Raw genomic sequence first — 13,702 nt, 5'->3', positions numbered from 1 at the left:
AATCTTACTTGTAGCCAGTTTGCCCTTGGTTTGAAGGGGATAGGTATATTGATTGGGGCATGAATTCAAGCTTTTTATTTACATTTCACTAGATTGGAAAACCTCTATTCTCAAGGGACACACAACAAAAAAAAGAAAGAAAGAAAATAATTTGGACATTCTCACTGAGGATATAATAATTCAGCATAGCATTTAATTTTTATTTCATTTGTCAAATTTATGTATGCTAGACCCTTCACTATTTCTCATTTGGTTGTGTTAATGCCCTTTAAATGTATGTAATTTGGGGAATGCTTATTATGTTTGCAAATAATTTGTGGAGAAATTTTGACATTACAAAAATTACTTATTACTTTTTAGTTAAGTTGTGGGAGTCTGGTAATATGCCATTTTTTATATAGAAAATATTCAAATGACAAAGTTGAGTCTCCGAGCTTTGCAAATGAGAGTGGCCTGTCTATTCACTGAATTGTGTTGAGGAATTAAATTTAGTAAAAATTTTTAAAATTCAGATTAAAAGTGAGTATTTTGAAGCAGAAAAGGTTCTGTGTCCTAAAATTTTATAAACTCTAAAACCAGTCTGTTGGGAAAAAAAAGTAATTACTCTAAGGTTGTATTCTACAGATTCATGCCCCCCTCCCCCCAAAGTGTTAATGACTTCCCACGCACCAGAATTAGGGAGAGAATATGGTTAATCAGTGCATTATAAGTGGTCATAAGTATTTAATTAAAATTCTAAAATTCCTAACTATGTCAAACCTAGATTGATGAAGTGTCCTATTTTACTACCATTTTTAGTTGCTTTCCATCTACAGTGTTAGTATTAATGTAGAGTATGCAAATATGTCTTGGCCAAAAGAAATTCCCTCCCCAGTACTATGCAGTTTATGTATGAAGGCCATGCATTCTTATCTTTTTTGGACTAGATGTGCTTATCCCTAATATGCACATAGTATGCTTAAGTGTGTTCTTTAATTAGTGTCTTATTGTGGCATTTCTGCCTAAGCTTTCTCTTAAAATACATCTCCATTTTGACTGTAGCATTAGAAAAAAATGAATTATGGAAGTTTTGAAACAATGTTGAAAAAGAAGTCATACTTTGGATTGCTTATCTTTTTACTTTTAAGGTATTAACCATTAACCTATAAAATCTTTTCCTGTCTGTGTGAATAAAGATCTTAACTTATAATTTATAGAAACATCAAAACAGCTGAATTGAGTGTCAACATTTATGGAAAATATATTTTGATTTTTTTTTTAATTTAGGAACCCTAATGTTTTTATAGGAGGGTGTGTCTTGGGATCCTAGAAGAATTCAGGCTTCAAAATGTAGATATAGACATATTATGATATGACAGAAGGAAGGATCAGAGTTACCTAAAAATGCAGCATGTTTTCTACTTTTTGAAAAAATTGGAGTTATGAGTGTCTAGTTTTAGTTGTCATTGTGCAGTTAAAAGCAAACAGTTTTTCTAATTTGAGATTAAATATGTGTAGCAGTTTTAAAAATCTGTAACTTTTAAATAGTATTGAAATATATTTAATTTGGAGTTGAATTTTCTTTTGTTATTAAATTTAAAGCTTTCCTTATTCAAGGATGATTATAACAATTACTATGAATCATCAGAAGGATCAGGTAAAACCCTAGTGTTCATTAGGAAGTCCTGAAGACATGTAATTTATACTTCTCTGAACAGTATTATTTTTGTTTTACTAGAACTATTATAGCCATAAAAATCCTTTACATAGTCTTTTTCCCTGGCATTATTTCTTTTAAAAAAAAATACTTCTTTGTTTTTATTTAGGGTGCCAAGTATGGTGTCTTTGGAAGAGACAAAACTGTACACTGGCCTTGACTATGGTAAGCAAATATTAAAAAGTTAAATTATGAGGACTTGTTCCAGCTATTCCGGAGGTGCTATAAATCTAGATTAAATTTATAGTTGTGATTTAGCCTACCTAGTTTCTATGGGCATATAAAATTAACATAAATCTTTTGCTGAGTCCATATTTCTTTTTCTGGAGGAACTGGGGGAAAAATATGACTCAGAAGAGCCAGTAAAAATTTTCTAAAGTGAAGGTTCAGAAAATCTTAAACGAGTGTAAAAGATGTTATGTTTCCAGTAGTTGAATATAAGAAATGAGGGCATAAAACAAAAGGGTTGGTGAAATAAGCTTTTCTTTAGTAGTTCAAAAAAGTAATATGGTGGAAAACCTCAGGTATAACAGTATAGTAGTATTTTCTCAAATTCAGTTGAATGAAACAAAAATCGGGCAGTGTTCACCCATTATTCATGTTTAATAACATCCTGTTTTGTTAAACCCCAAATATAACACAAATGATGTTAGACCTATCCAAATTAATGAAATTTTCCTTCTTTTCTAGACCATTTCACTTAATACTGGAAATAATTTTATTTAGCCCAGTAGAAAACATTCATAGCTGCTTTATTTTCATGGTCTTTTCAGCTAATTGTTAAAGCATGGAGGATATTGTTCACAAGAACTTTAAGTATTCTTCCCCCAACCCCAAGTCTATCCCTTGGGAACTATCAGTTCACTTGGTAACTGTAGATATTTGAAGTTATTCTAGATTGTATATTATAATCATCAGCCTCTAATTCTTCAGAGGAGTAGCAAAGAAAATTTAAATACCTTGAAGCCTTGCCCAATTAAAAAAAAAAGTTCTTCCTACTTCGAACTATAACTTTTAAATGGAAGAACATGGAAGGCGTCTAAAATATCTTCTCTGTTTTTATTTATAGATCTTTCTAGAGAGAACCATCGAGAAGCAATTGCTAGGGTCATAAGGAAGCTCCTCCGTAAGTGCTTTTGTGTTTTCCATGCTGTGGGAGGTATTTAGGAAGTTTTGCTCATTTTCCTCTCTGACTCATTAACATTTTAGATTGTTTTGAAGTTCCTTCTACCAATACCATTGGCACATTCTTTTTCAATGTTTAACTATAGAGTATTGCCTGGGGCACTGAGAGGTTATGTGATATGCCCAGATGCATGATAGTAAATATGTGAACCCAGGTCTTCTTGACTTGTTGTTTATCCACTACTGTGTCTTGTTTATATAGCTTATGGAAACATATTTGCTTACCTACAATGATGCTTAAGGAACTGGGGTTTCCTCCGTTTAGGGAATTCTCAAGTTGGAAGGTGGATACTCCATCATCACTATGGGAAATCGGGGGCCCCCTCAGCCACCTCCTCTTTCAAAAATATCTTGGCTATGACTTAGGAGTGAAATTGTAAGAAGTGCCTGGCATACAGATGGATTAAGGGAGTTGCTGGGGTAATGCAGCTAATGTCAGAGGCAGGATTTGGGCCCATACCTTCCTGAATCCAAGCCTAGCACTTTATTCACTATTACACATTGCCTCTTTTCAAGATTCTCATAGTGAATTCAAATGATAATGGACGTAATGCTAGCATGGTATTAAGTTCTAACCCAGAATCTTGCACTCTGATCATAGATCACATACTTGATAACTCTGAAGATGATACCAAATCATTGTTTCTTATCATAAAGGTACAGTTGCCATTTGATAGATTCATAATTTGATGTATAATCAATCTTGGCTTGTTGGTAAAATTTATAAATTGTTTAACTACAGATCATAGGGGACCTTTTGCAATTTCAAGGCTCTCACAAGCATGAATTTGATTCTCGATGGAAGAGTTTTAACCTAGTGAAGAAATCAATGGAGAATCGGGTCAGTATTTTCACAATTAAATCATAAACACTTTATCTAAATACTTCGTGGCCACAAAATTTGAAGGATATTCTGTGTAGGAGCATCCTACTTAGGAGTAGGTTTTCTGTGAACATGAAAATTAAGCGTATTATTGATGTATAATAAGAGTGTTATTGGAAAGAAAATGTATAATTTAAGTTCAGATATGTAACAAGCCCATGGTGCTTGTTATTTGGAAGACTGTTTTTAGGTCTCACCTTTGAGGTCACAGAAGAAAAACTTAAGAGTTAGAAAAATGGATATGTCTTTGAACTAACAAGTGCACCTTTATCAATCATAAACTGCAAACCAGAAGACCAGTAGATTATTAGAGACCATTCAGATATTATATAATCTAGAAAAATAAGATGGAGTATGAAAAGATAGGATCAATGAAAGGCACATCTTAAGGGTTTGACCTAGGAATACACTATGTAATTTTGGTTGTCAGACCTTGAGAAAGAAACACAAAATTATTATATGTAAGGAGCACTTTTACAGTAAAAAGAGAATTTCCCCTTAAATTGGAGATTGAATTTTTTATGGGTTGTACAAATAGTGGAGCTTTCCCTACATTTCTTTTGCTGTGGCTTTCACTTTAATTCTGACATTGACATTCACTGCCAACCCATTTGTGTCATCTAGGAAGTAGTTGTACATGATTTTTGGCATTCATTAGTATCAAGGGTGAGGGGGGCAGATACCTCTGTATTGTAACCCTTTTTAAAAACAATGTTCCTAACTTTTTTAGTCCTACCATTGTGCAAGTAAACTTTTACGACATTGTGATTCCAAATGAATTGTGGCAATATTGGATATGAAATATTTACACTATTTTTCTTTGTGATTCCTGCAACTAAACTAGATAATGCAGCAAGATGTCATTTCTAGCGTCTAGGAATCTTGCAAATCTCTCTTTCCATCTCCCCCTGCCCCCCAAAAAAAATCTTAAAAATCTTACCCGTGGGGTTCAGGTAGGATCATATGAATCTCAACTAATGTGAAACTACATATAGCATTATATGTGTGTGTATATGTATATTATACATGTCATGTGTGTGTTACACATAATATATATAACAAATTTGTAATATATGTAGCAAATTTTATGCGTGTGTGTGTGTGCGTGCATCTCACATTTCTGTGGACCTGCGTTTATTGTTGTAGCCTTTTCACATTTTGATGAACTGTTCAGAAGTTTATTTTAGAATACCTGTTATTCTTCTATATTGTTTTAATATTGACTCACAAACACCTTTTATTAGCTTCAGACAAATTTAAAGTTTTACTTTTGAAATAAGTTTTCTGATGGAATTTCTTTTGGCAGGGGGAGGGGGCCAGTAAGCAATGAGTATGGACTTAGAGTTTAGTAATTCTTTTTAGAAACTGGAAAGATTTTCATATCTACAATAACCTCATCACCTTCGCTGAAGGGAAGTGGCTTATTTGGATTTGTTGTATACTTTTGTCCCCAATGTTGGGCTGAATAAAAAGCAACAATAACAGTTGTTTTAAAAGACTTTTAATCATTTTAGAATTGTATGGTAATTGAACAGAGAATGCTGAGTAAAGCAAGGTGGTAAAATGGATTCAATATGAATACAGACTAAAAAATCTGAGGGAAGATGTGTGATAGAAACCTATGAAAACAGCTTAATTCCACTAACTTAAATGGTATGATGTCACCATACTTTAGACTATTAGAGGATATTTGTAGAAGCTCATTTAATGTAAAGAGAGCAGAATTGTTACCATTAGAAGTTATATTGCCTAAAAATATAGATTCAAGTAGGATTTAGATAAATTAATGAATTACAGACAACTGAGAGATAGTTAAGGATCTTAAGCAGTCCATCCTTCAAATTTTGAGTTTGCTTTAATACAGAGCAAATTATACTTTCCCCCAAAAGGTCCTCTCATGGTCCTGCAGAGATCAACCAATTAATTGGTTGGATGGATCACTCTGTGTAAGATTATTTCTTATGTGATGGAACTAGAGCAACCACAGTTCTAGCTCTTTATAGGTAAAGAATATGCTGGTGATTATAGATTGTAGGCAACTTGTTAACTGCCATTTATTTTGGCTAAAGAATGAAAGGAAATTATAGATTACATTTGAGTTACTTAGAATATTTTCTTGATATTTGTTTTCCAGCTCCAAGGGAAAAAACAGCATATCAGAGCATTGCTAATTGATAGAGTAATGTTGCAGCATGAGGTAATTTTCTCTTATTCATTCCTAATCAGTCCTACCATAAGAATGCATAATTTTAAATAAATATTTAGTCACCTGAGTTCTCACGAATTATAACCTTATTCTTTACATTAGCAATATGACATTTTTTGAAAACTTTCTATTTTGTATATCCTTCTGTTTAGCTGAGAACACTAACTGTTGAAGGCTGTGAATACAAAAAAGTACACCAAGATATGATCAGAGACCTTCTCCGTTTATCTACTAGTTCATATGGCCAGGTATGATTTTTCTTTTTTTTAACTTGTTCAGTTATTGCTATACTAATATTGCCCTTTAGTACTTCATTATGGCTTTTATGAGTATGGCCCTGGTTCTTGAAGGCCGTTCCAGCATAATAGCATAACACCAGAAGACTCTACAAAGCTAAAAGGCGTTTAAAAAGGGGCCAGGTCATAAGACTGTATGTCATCAAAAGATCAACCAGGCTTAGATTAAAGAGACTAACCATCAACTTGGTCACTGATTTCATGATTTTTTTGGCTAGGGCAATTCTGCCAAGTTGTTGAAATATTGTTAGATTCTACATTGGTGGAGGGGAGTACAAAATCGTGGAGCCTTCAAGGAGGGAAGTGAACAACTAGCAATTAAACTTGTCATTTTGAACTCTTGAAACTGTCCACATTATATGATCATGACTAGTTGGTGGCATAGTGTCACAGTCTGTTATTATCTAGCACAAATTTTTTTTTAAACATAAAACTAAGGGGCACAGGTACATGATGTAACCAACTTTATGTAATTGGTTAATGTAGCACAAGGACTGACCCTAATTCTACAATTTTTCCTGTATGCCACTTTTCCTGTTTTTATGCTTAACTTCTACTATTGAAGGAAGTAGTAAGCAATTTCATTGAAATCCAAGTACCAGGAAGATTTGTGAGGTCCACTTTTTTAAGAAGGTTTGATGTTAGCCTGAGCACTGTGCTGTAACTGTGTGGAAGTGGGTTTCAAGGATGAGGAAACTCATGGTTAGCATTTCCTGAATTAGCTCTTTATATTATAAATCCATTATTTCAGTGATTTCCTAAGAATTCTAGCACATCCATACTAGAAATGAGTTCTTTTTATACTAATCACTGTTTTGTATGATCTTTTTCTTCACATCCACAAATGTAGATAAACAAGATTTCACTTAATATGAAAATTTGTTTAAAAAATTTATAGTTAACTAAATTAATGTAATCTGGATAATTATAGAAATATAGTGGATAGAAATAGAATATATTAATGATAGAAATATAGTATTTTAGACCTGAAAGAGGCACCATCTAGTCTAATCCCTTCCTGTGATAACTAAGGAGACTGAAGCCCAAAAAGGTCAAATGACTTACTATTAATCAGCAGTTTAGTGAGAGGGACATCTTGGGGACTTGGGAAGGATGCTTAAACTTTTGCAAATTCTTTTGCATGTTATAAAATGGAGTTTATATGCTTAATAGTCTTTTAGCTACAGAGATAATCCTATTTACCCATCAGTTGGTAGGACATATTTTTTACATTATTTTTAACAGCCATGTTGTTAACGTAATACCTTGTGATCCTCTCCCTAGGTTAGGAATAAAGCTCAGCAAACATTTTTCACAGCTCTGGGAACATATACATTTTGCTGCAGAGATATTATTCCCTTGGTTTTAGAGTTCTTGCGACCAGACAGACAAGATGTCACTCAACAGCAATTCAAAGTAGGTTCTTCTTTCTCGCCTTCTCTTCCTTTCTCGGTCCTGAATTCCATTGTTATTTATCTATACATGACAAGTTGTTGATACAAAGAATTCGGTGCCCAAGGATTGTGTATGCCACCAGAAGGTTTTACTCTTTGTTACTGCTAAGTATACTTAAACCTTGGGTTCTTAGAATTTTTGCATCTGTAGGGAGACCTTTCACTTTAAACTTTTATAGAATGCTTAGAGTAAAAATTTTTTAAATGAATTTTACAATTTTGCCTACTATTTGGTGGTACCAAATAACAGGGTTTTTTTTCTTATATTTCCAGATGACTTTTGTTTCAAATATAAAATATTAACAGTTTTTTTTGAGAGAAGAATGTGGTTGCTCTCAAAAAGCTGCATAGTGAAACCAGTATTAGATATAATGGTTGATTTTATAAGATTTTTTATTGTGATTTCCTACTATTAGGGGTGATTATTTCATTTCCTTATATTTGCTTTAATATTTTGTGATCCACATTTAAAGTAGAATTTTCTTACTCAAGTATCATGTTTTGATTTTCAGAATCTCATAAATGTATAGAGAGGAGTCAGAGTTGGGTGGAGGAGTAAAAATGGGTAGTTTCAGTGTTTTTTAAGTCATTGTATCTCAAAGTGAAGAAAATCACCAGATCTTGGAGATTCAAGCCTTTTGGTTTGAATGGAAAGAAATTTGAAAAATTCTGTATATTTTGTTTATACTTTTAAATGTATTATAATTTTGTTAGAACTGTGGAACTGTTGTTTTTTTCATTTGGTGATATGAACACTGGATAAACAGAAGTAAGCCCAAATTGGAGATACTCTAATATTTATATTTCTAATATATTTGGGATTTTATACATGAATAGTGTGTGGATTACCAAAATTTTGGTTATTTGCAGTTCTGCTTTCTTGTTCTTCAGGCTTTCTGATTTTGTAATGTTTACAAAGGGGGAGAAGCAAAAGAAAATGAAAGGATATTAATTATTATACATGTAGTTATTCTACATATAGTCTGTGGAGACAAACTGATAATTAGAAACTAGTTGGGTATCCAGGCTAATGAGAAAGCAGTCAGTCTCATACTTTTCTGCATGAGATATTAGCATTTTGCAAGACAGACAGCAAAGCGGAAATGTTATTATGTATGGTTGTATAACATTATGAGTTTGTGGGATTCCAGTTTGCTTTGTAACAAACACCATTTATGTTGTACTGACTTAAAATCAAGAAGCAGCAAAGATTAGAGTTAAGTAAAGTCATTGAGTAATGATCCACCATTCAATAAATATTATTAAATTCCTGTGTGCCACCCACTGTGCAGAGCGCTGGAAAGCAGCTGTTCACCCCAATAAAGACTTTTCCTTTCTAAAGACATAGTAGAATAATTGAATAGGATACACATTGTGAACGATTAAAATTAAATTAGATTTAGAAAAATGTATACCATCTTTTCATTTTGAGTAGATTAAAATGCATAAATGATTTACCTACAGTATCATTTTATTTTCACATTTCAGCATTAAATTATTTTTTCCGAAGTCAATTTAGTTAATATTTCGACCTAAACAGAATTCTACATTAAAAATGTTTATCAGGGGGCAGCTAGGTGGCGCAGTGGATAGAGCAGTGGCCCTGAAGTCAGGAGGACCTGAGTTCAAATCCAGCCTCAGACCAAACACTTCACACTTACTACAGTGTGACCCTGGGCAGGTCACTTAACCCCAACTGCCTAAAAGCAAAAACAAAAAAACCAAAAATATTTATCATATATTGCTGGTACTTAAAGGTGTTCTGTTTAGTTGGGAACAAAATAATATTCATTCATGTTATGCTCCTCATGAAGTTTTCAAGTTTCAGAATGCTACAGAGGCAGATAGGTAAGAGAATGTTTCTTAGAGTAACTGGTCTAAACAAAGAAAACTCAATCTTTAATCATTTCTTACTTTTAATCTTAGTTCTTAGGCCCAAATTATCATATTTTTGTTTAAAAATACATTTTTGTATTTATGTATGTGATCAAATAGTGCATATAGTGTTTACTTTGAACTACAAAAGGATTAGTTTTTTTATTCTAATATTTTTCTAATGCCATTTTGTAAAAGTAGGCACTTGCCTTTATCAGAATATTCAGTTAACAATAAATGATTAAGTAGAATTTTATCATATTAAAAAATTGTTTAGTAAGTTAAGTTTTGGAAACTTTTTAAAGAACATTTCAGTGAGAAGGATTTATTATTAATTCCTGTTAGCAGTATGGCTTGCTTAAAATTGTGTAAAAATATGAATCACACGTGTAAGCTGAATGGAATAATTCTAAGGGAAATGCTTTTTTAGAAACATAAATCTTGGGTTTAAATTTCAAATATTATTCATCATTTTTATTCCTTTAGTAATCATTGGGAATCACTGGCTATGATGAATTATTTTGGACGGTTATTCTTGTTACATGGCAGATATCTATCTATCATTTGTTCATTTAGCAGCAGGGCCTTCCTATTTCACCCAGGCTAGCAGTGCAACTGCCACTCACAAACCCTATCCCAATATTGATCATATCTGGGGTTTTTATCTCCATTTTTGACCTGGACCTTCTTAGGCAGCCTGGTGGCTGCCTTTTCAAGGGGCTCAACATATTGAATGGAGTATTTTTTTTAATCAGCACGTCTCTTAATTTATAATCTAGTTGTGCATTCTAAAATTAGCATCTAGCTAAAGTAGTAAACGAAAATTGACTATGTCAGAGGTGAGGTTCCTGTGGCCTTGAGGCCGCAGGTTCCCCACACATTGTAAACTATTTAAGGCTTAAAAAATATTGCCAGTGAACTGACAAAAGATAATCTTTTTCTTAGGGGATGAGACATAAAAGACACAGTCTCTTTCCTTAAGAAGCTTACAATCTAATAAATGCACATATTTCTTTGTTTCTGCAGGGTGCCTTGTATTGTCTACTTGGAAACCACAGTGGAGTGTGCCTAGCAAATCTTCATGACTGGGATTGTATTGTACAGACGTGGCCAGCAATTGTTTCTTCAGGGCTAAGCAAAGCAATGTCCCTAGAAAAGCCATCAATAGTTCGGCTGTTTGATGATCTTGCAGAAAAGATTCATAGGCAATATGAAACAATTGGACTGGATTTTACAGTAAGTGAAAACATTCTATTTACAATAATTGTTTTCACCCAACTGTACCCCAGGTTATTTATATTACAAATTAATTCCTTTGTGTAATTTGAAGTCAGAGACCCTAGATTCAAATCCTGACTAAACTGCTTCTGTCACATAATACATAACTCAGCTGATCCTCTCTGGGCCTTGGTTTTCCTTGTCTATAAAGTGAGTCTATAGGATTAAAAGAATCATGTATTTAGAGCTTAAAAGTAGAAACTCTAGTCTGACACCCCCCCCCAATCCCCCATTTTACAAATGAGAAATTTATTGAAGCCCAAGAAAGGTGACTTGCCTAAAATCATCTAAATCCTGACTGAGTCAGGATTGGAGCTAGTGTTAGAACTGGGTCCTGTATCTTCACTTCTGTTTATTGCTCGTTCACTATACTCCTCTGCCTTTCTTTTAATGTTTCTTCCAGTTCTAAGTCCTATAATCCTTTTTTTCTTTTTCTTTTAAAAAGGTTCCACAGACATGTGTTGCAATGGGTGTCTTAATCCAACAGTCAAAATACCCCTCTGTCAATCAACCATTGCTTAGTCCAGAGGAGATTCAGTTAGGAATTCAGCGACAGCAAGAAAAGAATGCTGAGGCCTTACAGTAAGTAATTTAAGCTAATATAGATGATATACTGTTAATATACCTCTTAAATTCAGGTATGGTTTCTTTATGTGATCTCCACAGCTTAAATCATGACAAAATCTGCTATGTCTTTTTTTTTTTTATTATTTATCAAAGGATATGGAATGAAAATCTTACCTTTACTATCTGTTAAGTAAAATTGCTTAAATTCTGTAGTGGTTATTTTATCATTGCATTCTATGACAACAAAAGTCCTTTGATTAGAATACTAAAAATTATTTAAACAAACCCTATTCAATTTCTTTTTCTTTTTAATTTTTTAAAAATTATTTATTTTTAGTTTTCAACATTTACTTCCATAAGATTTTGAGTTTCAAATTTTAATTCTTATTCAGTTACTAAATTAACGGAAAGAATATTTATAAACCAATCACTTTTTTCTGAGATCCGGTTTAAAAAAAATTTGAAGCCTCGTATCATAGATTAACATGTTTTCTAAAAATTCTGAGCATGTGCCTGATGAAAGAAAATATTCATGTATTTGTCATGAGGGCTAGTTAGTCTATGTAATTTGATGCTAAGCTTTGTCATATTATGTAGTATTTAAATACAGATTAAATGGTATGCTTGTTCTTTTAGGAACTATGAAAACTTGGTACATACTTTATTAGACTGTGTGGATCAAAGAAATCTGTAAGTGTTCTGTGCATTTAATTTTACATTCCTTCTATTTATGACAGACATTTGACTTAAATGTTCCAAGGTTCATTTAAATTGCATGCAAATTATCTTTCACAATTAGAAGCCCTTATGGTAGTTGACATCCTGAAACCTGGGGCACGTAGTTCCAAAGACTTGGCTTATCTTATCTTCAGATGAATTTTTTTCTCTTTGATTTGGCCATGCATTGATGAGAACTGCATATTGGATAGCACAAGATAGGAAGAATTGTAAATCTACTTAAATATAAAGGCCACTTGGAGAGGGTCTGGAATGGGAGAAGAAGGAAGATGCAGAGGAAAAATTGGATACTTGTTATTAATTTTTAGTAAAGTGTTTTTGGTATTCATCATTAAGAAGTTTTGGCTACTTGATTTTTATAGCATATTACAGTAGAGGATATATTGGTGGTTATAACTAATGAGTTTTACTATATTTTCTTTAAGTCCTTGGAAATTTGAACATATAGGCATTGGCTTTCTGTCCCTGCTGTTGAGAGATGACCGAGTTCTGCCTCTTCGTGCCATAAAATTCTTTGTACAGAGTCTCAACCATGATGCAATTGTGGTTCGCAAGGTAGGCTTGGTTTCAGATAAAATCTTAAGTTTTAAAGTTTTATTTAACTAAAACTTGAGTATTTTCCCATTAAAGAAGAACCAGAATTTAGGAATATGTGAAAGGACCACATTGCTCCACTTGTTGCAATGCATTTTGTTTTAATCTGTACGGCAAAGAAAATAAAGTATCATGAAAATTTTTATTTCAAAGGAAAATCATTATCTGTTTAGAATTGTTTTTATCAAGCAAACTTTGAATCAGGTAATGCACCTGGTTCTTCCTGCGTTAAAATATCTCATTTTCAGCTGCCCATTTTTACTTTTGATTCCTCTGTCTCTTTTGGCAAAGGTCACTTTAAGTGTCCTGTAACTTTTTGTGATAGCAGTTTAAGTGTCTTGGAATTTTTAGCTCAAGTGTCAAGGAAATATATTGAAACAAATGAATGTATCCCAACCTACATGTAGTCACTTTCTGGTTTTCCTGTTTATTGGTTGAATCTGAAATGTTTTCTTCTTTTCTTCATTGTGAAGGAAATATAACTAAACTGAACCAGTCATTTGTACTTCCAAGGCAAAATTTCTACATTCTTCTTTGAACTGATTCAGACAGATTACGGTGGGAATGGTCCATGCCAAAGTCTTGGATGGAGTTGCACCCTAAAGCCATTCCACTGAACATGTAGAGTTTGAGGGATTTCCCTGTTCTCAAAAAGAAAGAGAATCTGGCCTCTGCTGATAGCATGGTATGCAAATACTTACTAGGTTTTAAAAAATTAATGAAGTCAACTTAAAGATTTCTTTTCTAGATGGCTATCTCAGCAGTTGCTGGCATTCTCAAGCAGCTGAAGAGAACACACAAAAAGCTTTCCATCTGCCCATATGAAATCAGTAAGTGCCACCTAAGATAATTTAGCTCCTCTTTGATGTTTTTAAATGTTTTCACTCAAATTTTCTCAGAGTTGATTCACTGAATCCATAGATAACATCC

At 33.1% G+C, this 13,702-nt stretch overlaps 1 protein-coding gene across 4 annotated transcripts in view; it reads left to right on the top strand.

Annotated features, from left to right (window-relative positions):
• Positions 1–13,702, top strand: part of PSME4 (proteasome activator subunit 4) — a 103,883-nt gene that overhangs the window by 66,620 nt on the left and 23,561 nt on the right. For all 4 annotated transcript variants that reach the window (XR_002326419.2, XM_020996224.2, XM_020996222.2 and 1 more), the window contains 12 exons: positions 1,806–1,861; positions 2,766–2,822; positions 3,483–3,538; positions 3,624–3,722; positions 5,899–5,961; positions 6,123–6,218; positions 7,551–7,682; positions 10,622–10,831; positions 11,319–11,455; positions 12,077–12,130; positions 12,604–12,733; positions 13,521–13,602. Coding sequence is in view for 3 of the 4 variants with exons in the window: in XM_020996224.2 (XP_020851883.1) it covers positions 1,806–1,861; positions 2,766–2,822; positions 3,483–3,538; positions 3,624–3,722; positions 5,899–5,961; positions 6,123–6,218; positions 7,551–7,682; positions 10,622–10,831; positions 11,319–11,455; positions 12,077–12,130; positions 12,604–12,733; positions 13,521–13,602 (1,172 nt within the window). In the remaining variant the exon portion in view is untranslated. The remainder of the gene's footprint in view (positions 1–1,805; positions 1,862–2,765; positions 2,823–3,482; positions 3,539–3,623; positions 3,723–5,898; positions 5,962–6,122; positions 6,219–7,550; positions 7,683–10,621; positions 10,832–11,318; positions 11,456–12,076; positions 12,131–12,603; positions 12,734–13,520; positions 13,603–13,702) is intronic.

This window comes from Phascolarctos cinereus, unplaced genomic scaffold (assembly GCF_003287225.1).
Source record: "Phascolarctos cinereus isolate Bilbo 61053 unplaced genomic scaffold, phaCin_HiC Scaffold_2;HRSCAF=192, whole genome shotgun sequence".
In the NCBI taxonomy this organism is placed as follows: Eukaryota; Metazoa; Chordata; class Mammalia; order Diprotodontia; family Phascolarctidae; genus Phascolarctos; species Phascolarctos cinereus.
The sequence above is the reverse complement of the archived record's forward strand: the minus strand, read 5'-3'. Positions and strand labels throughout refer to the sequence as shown.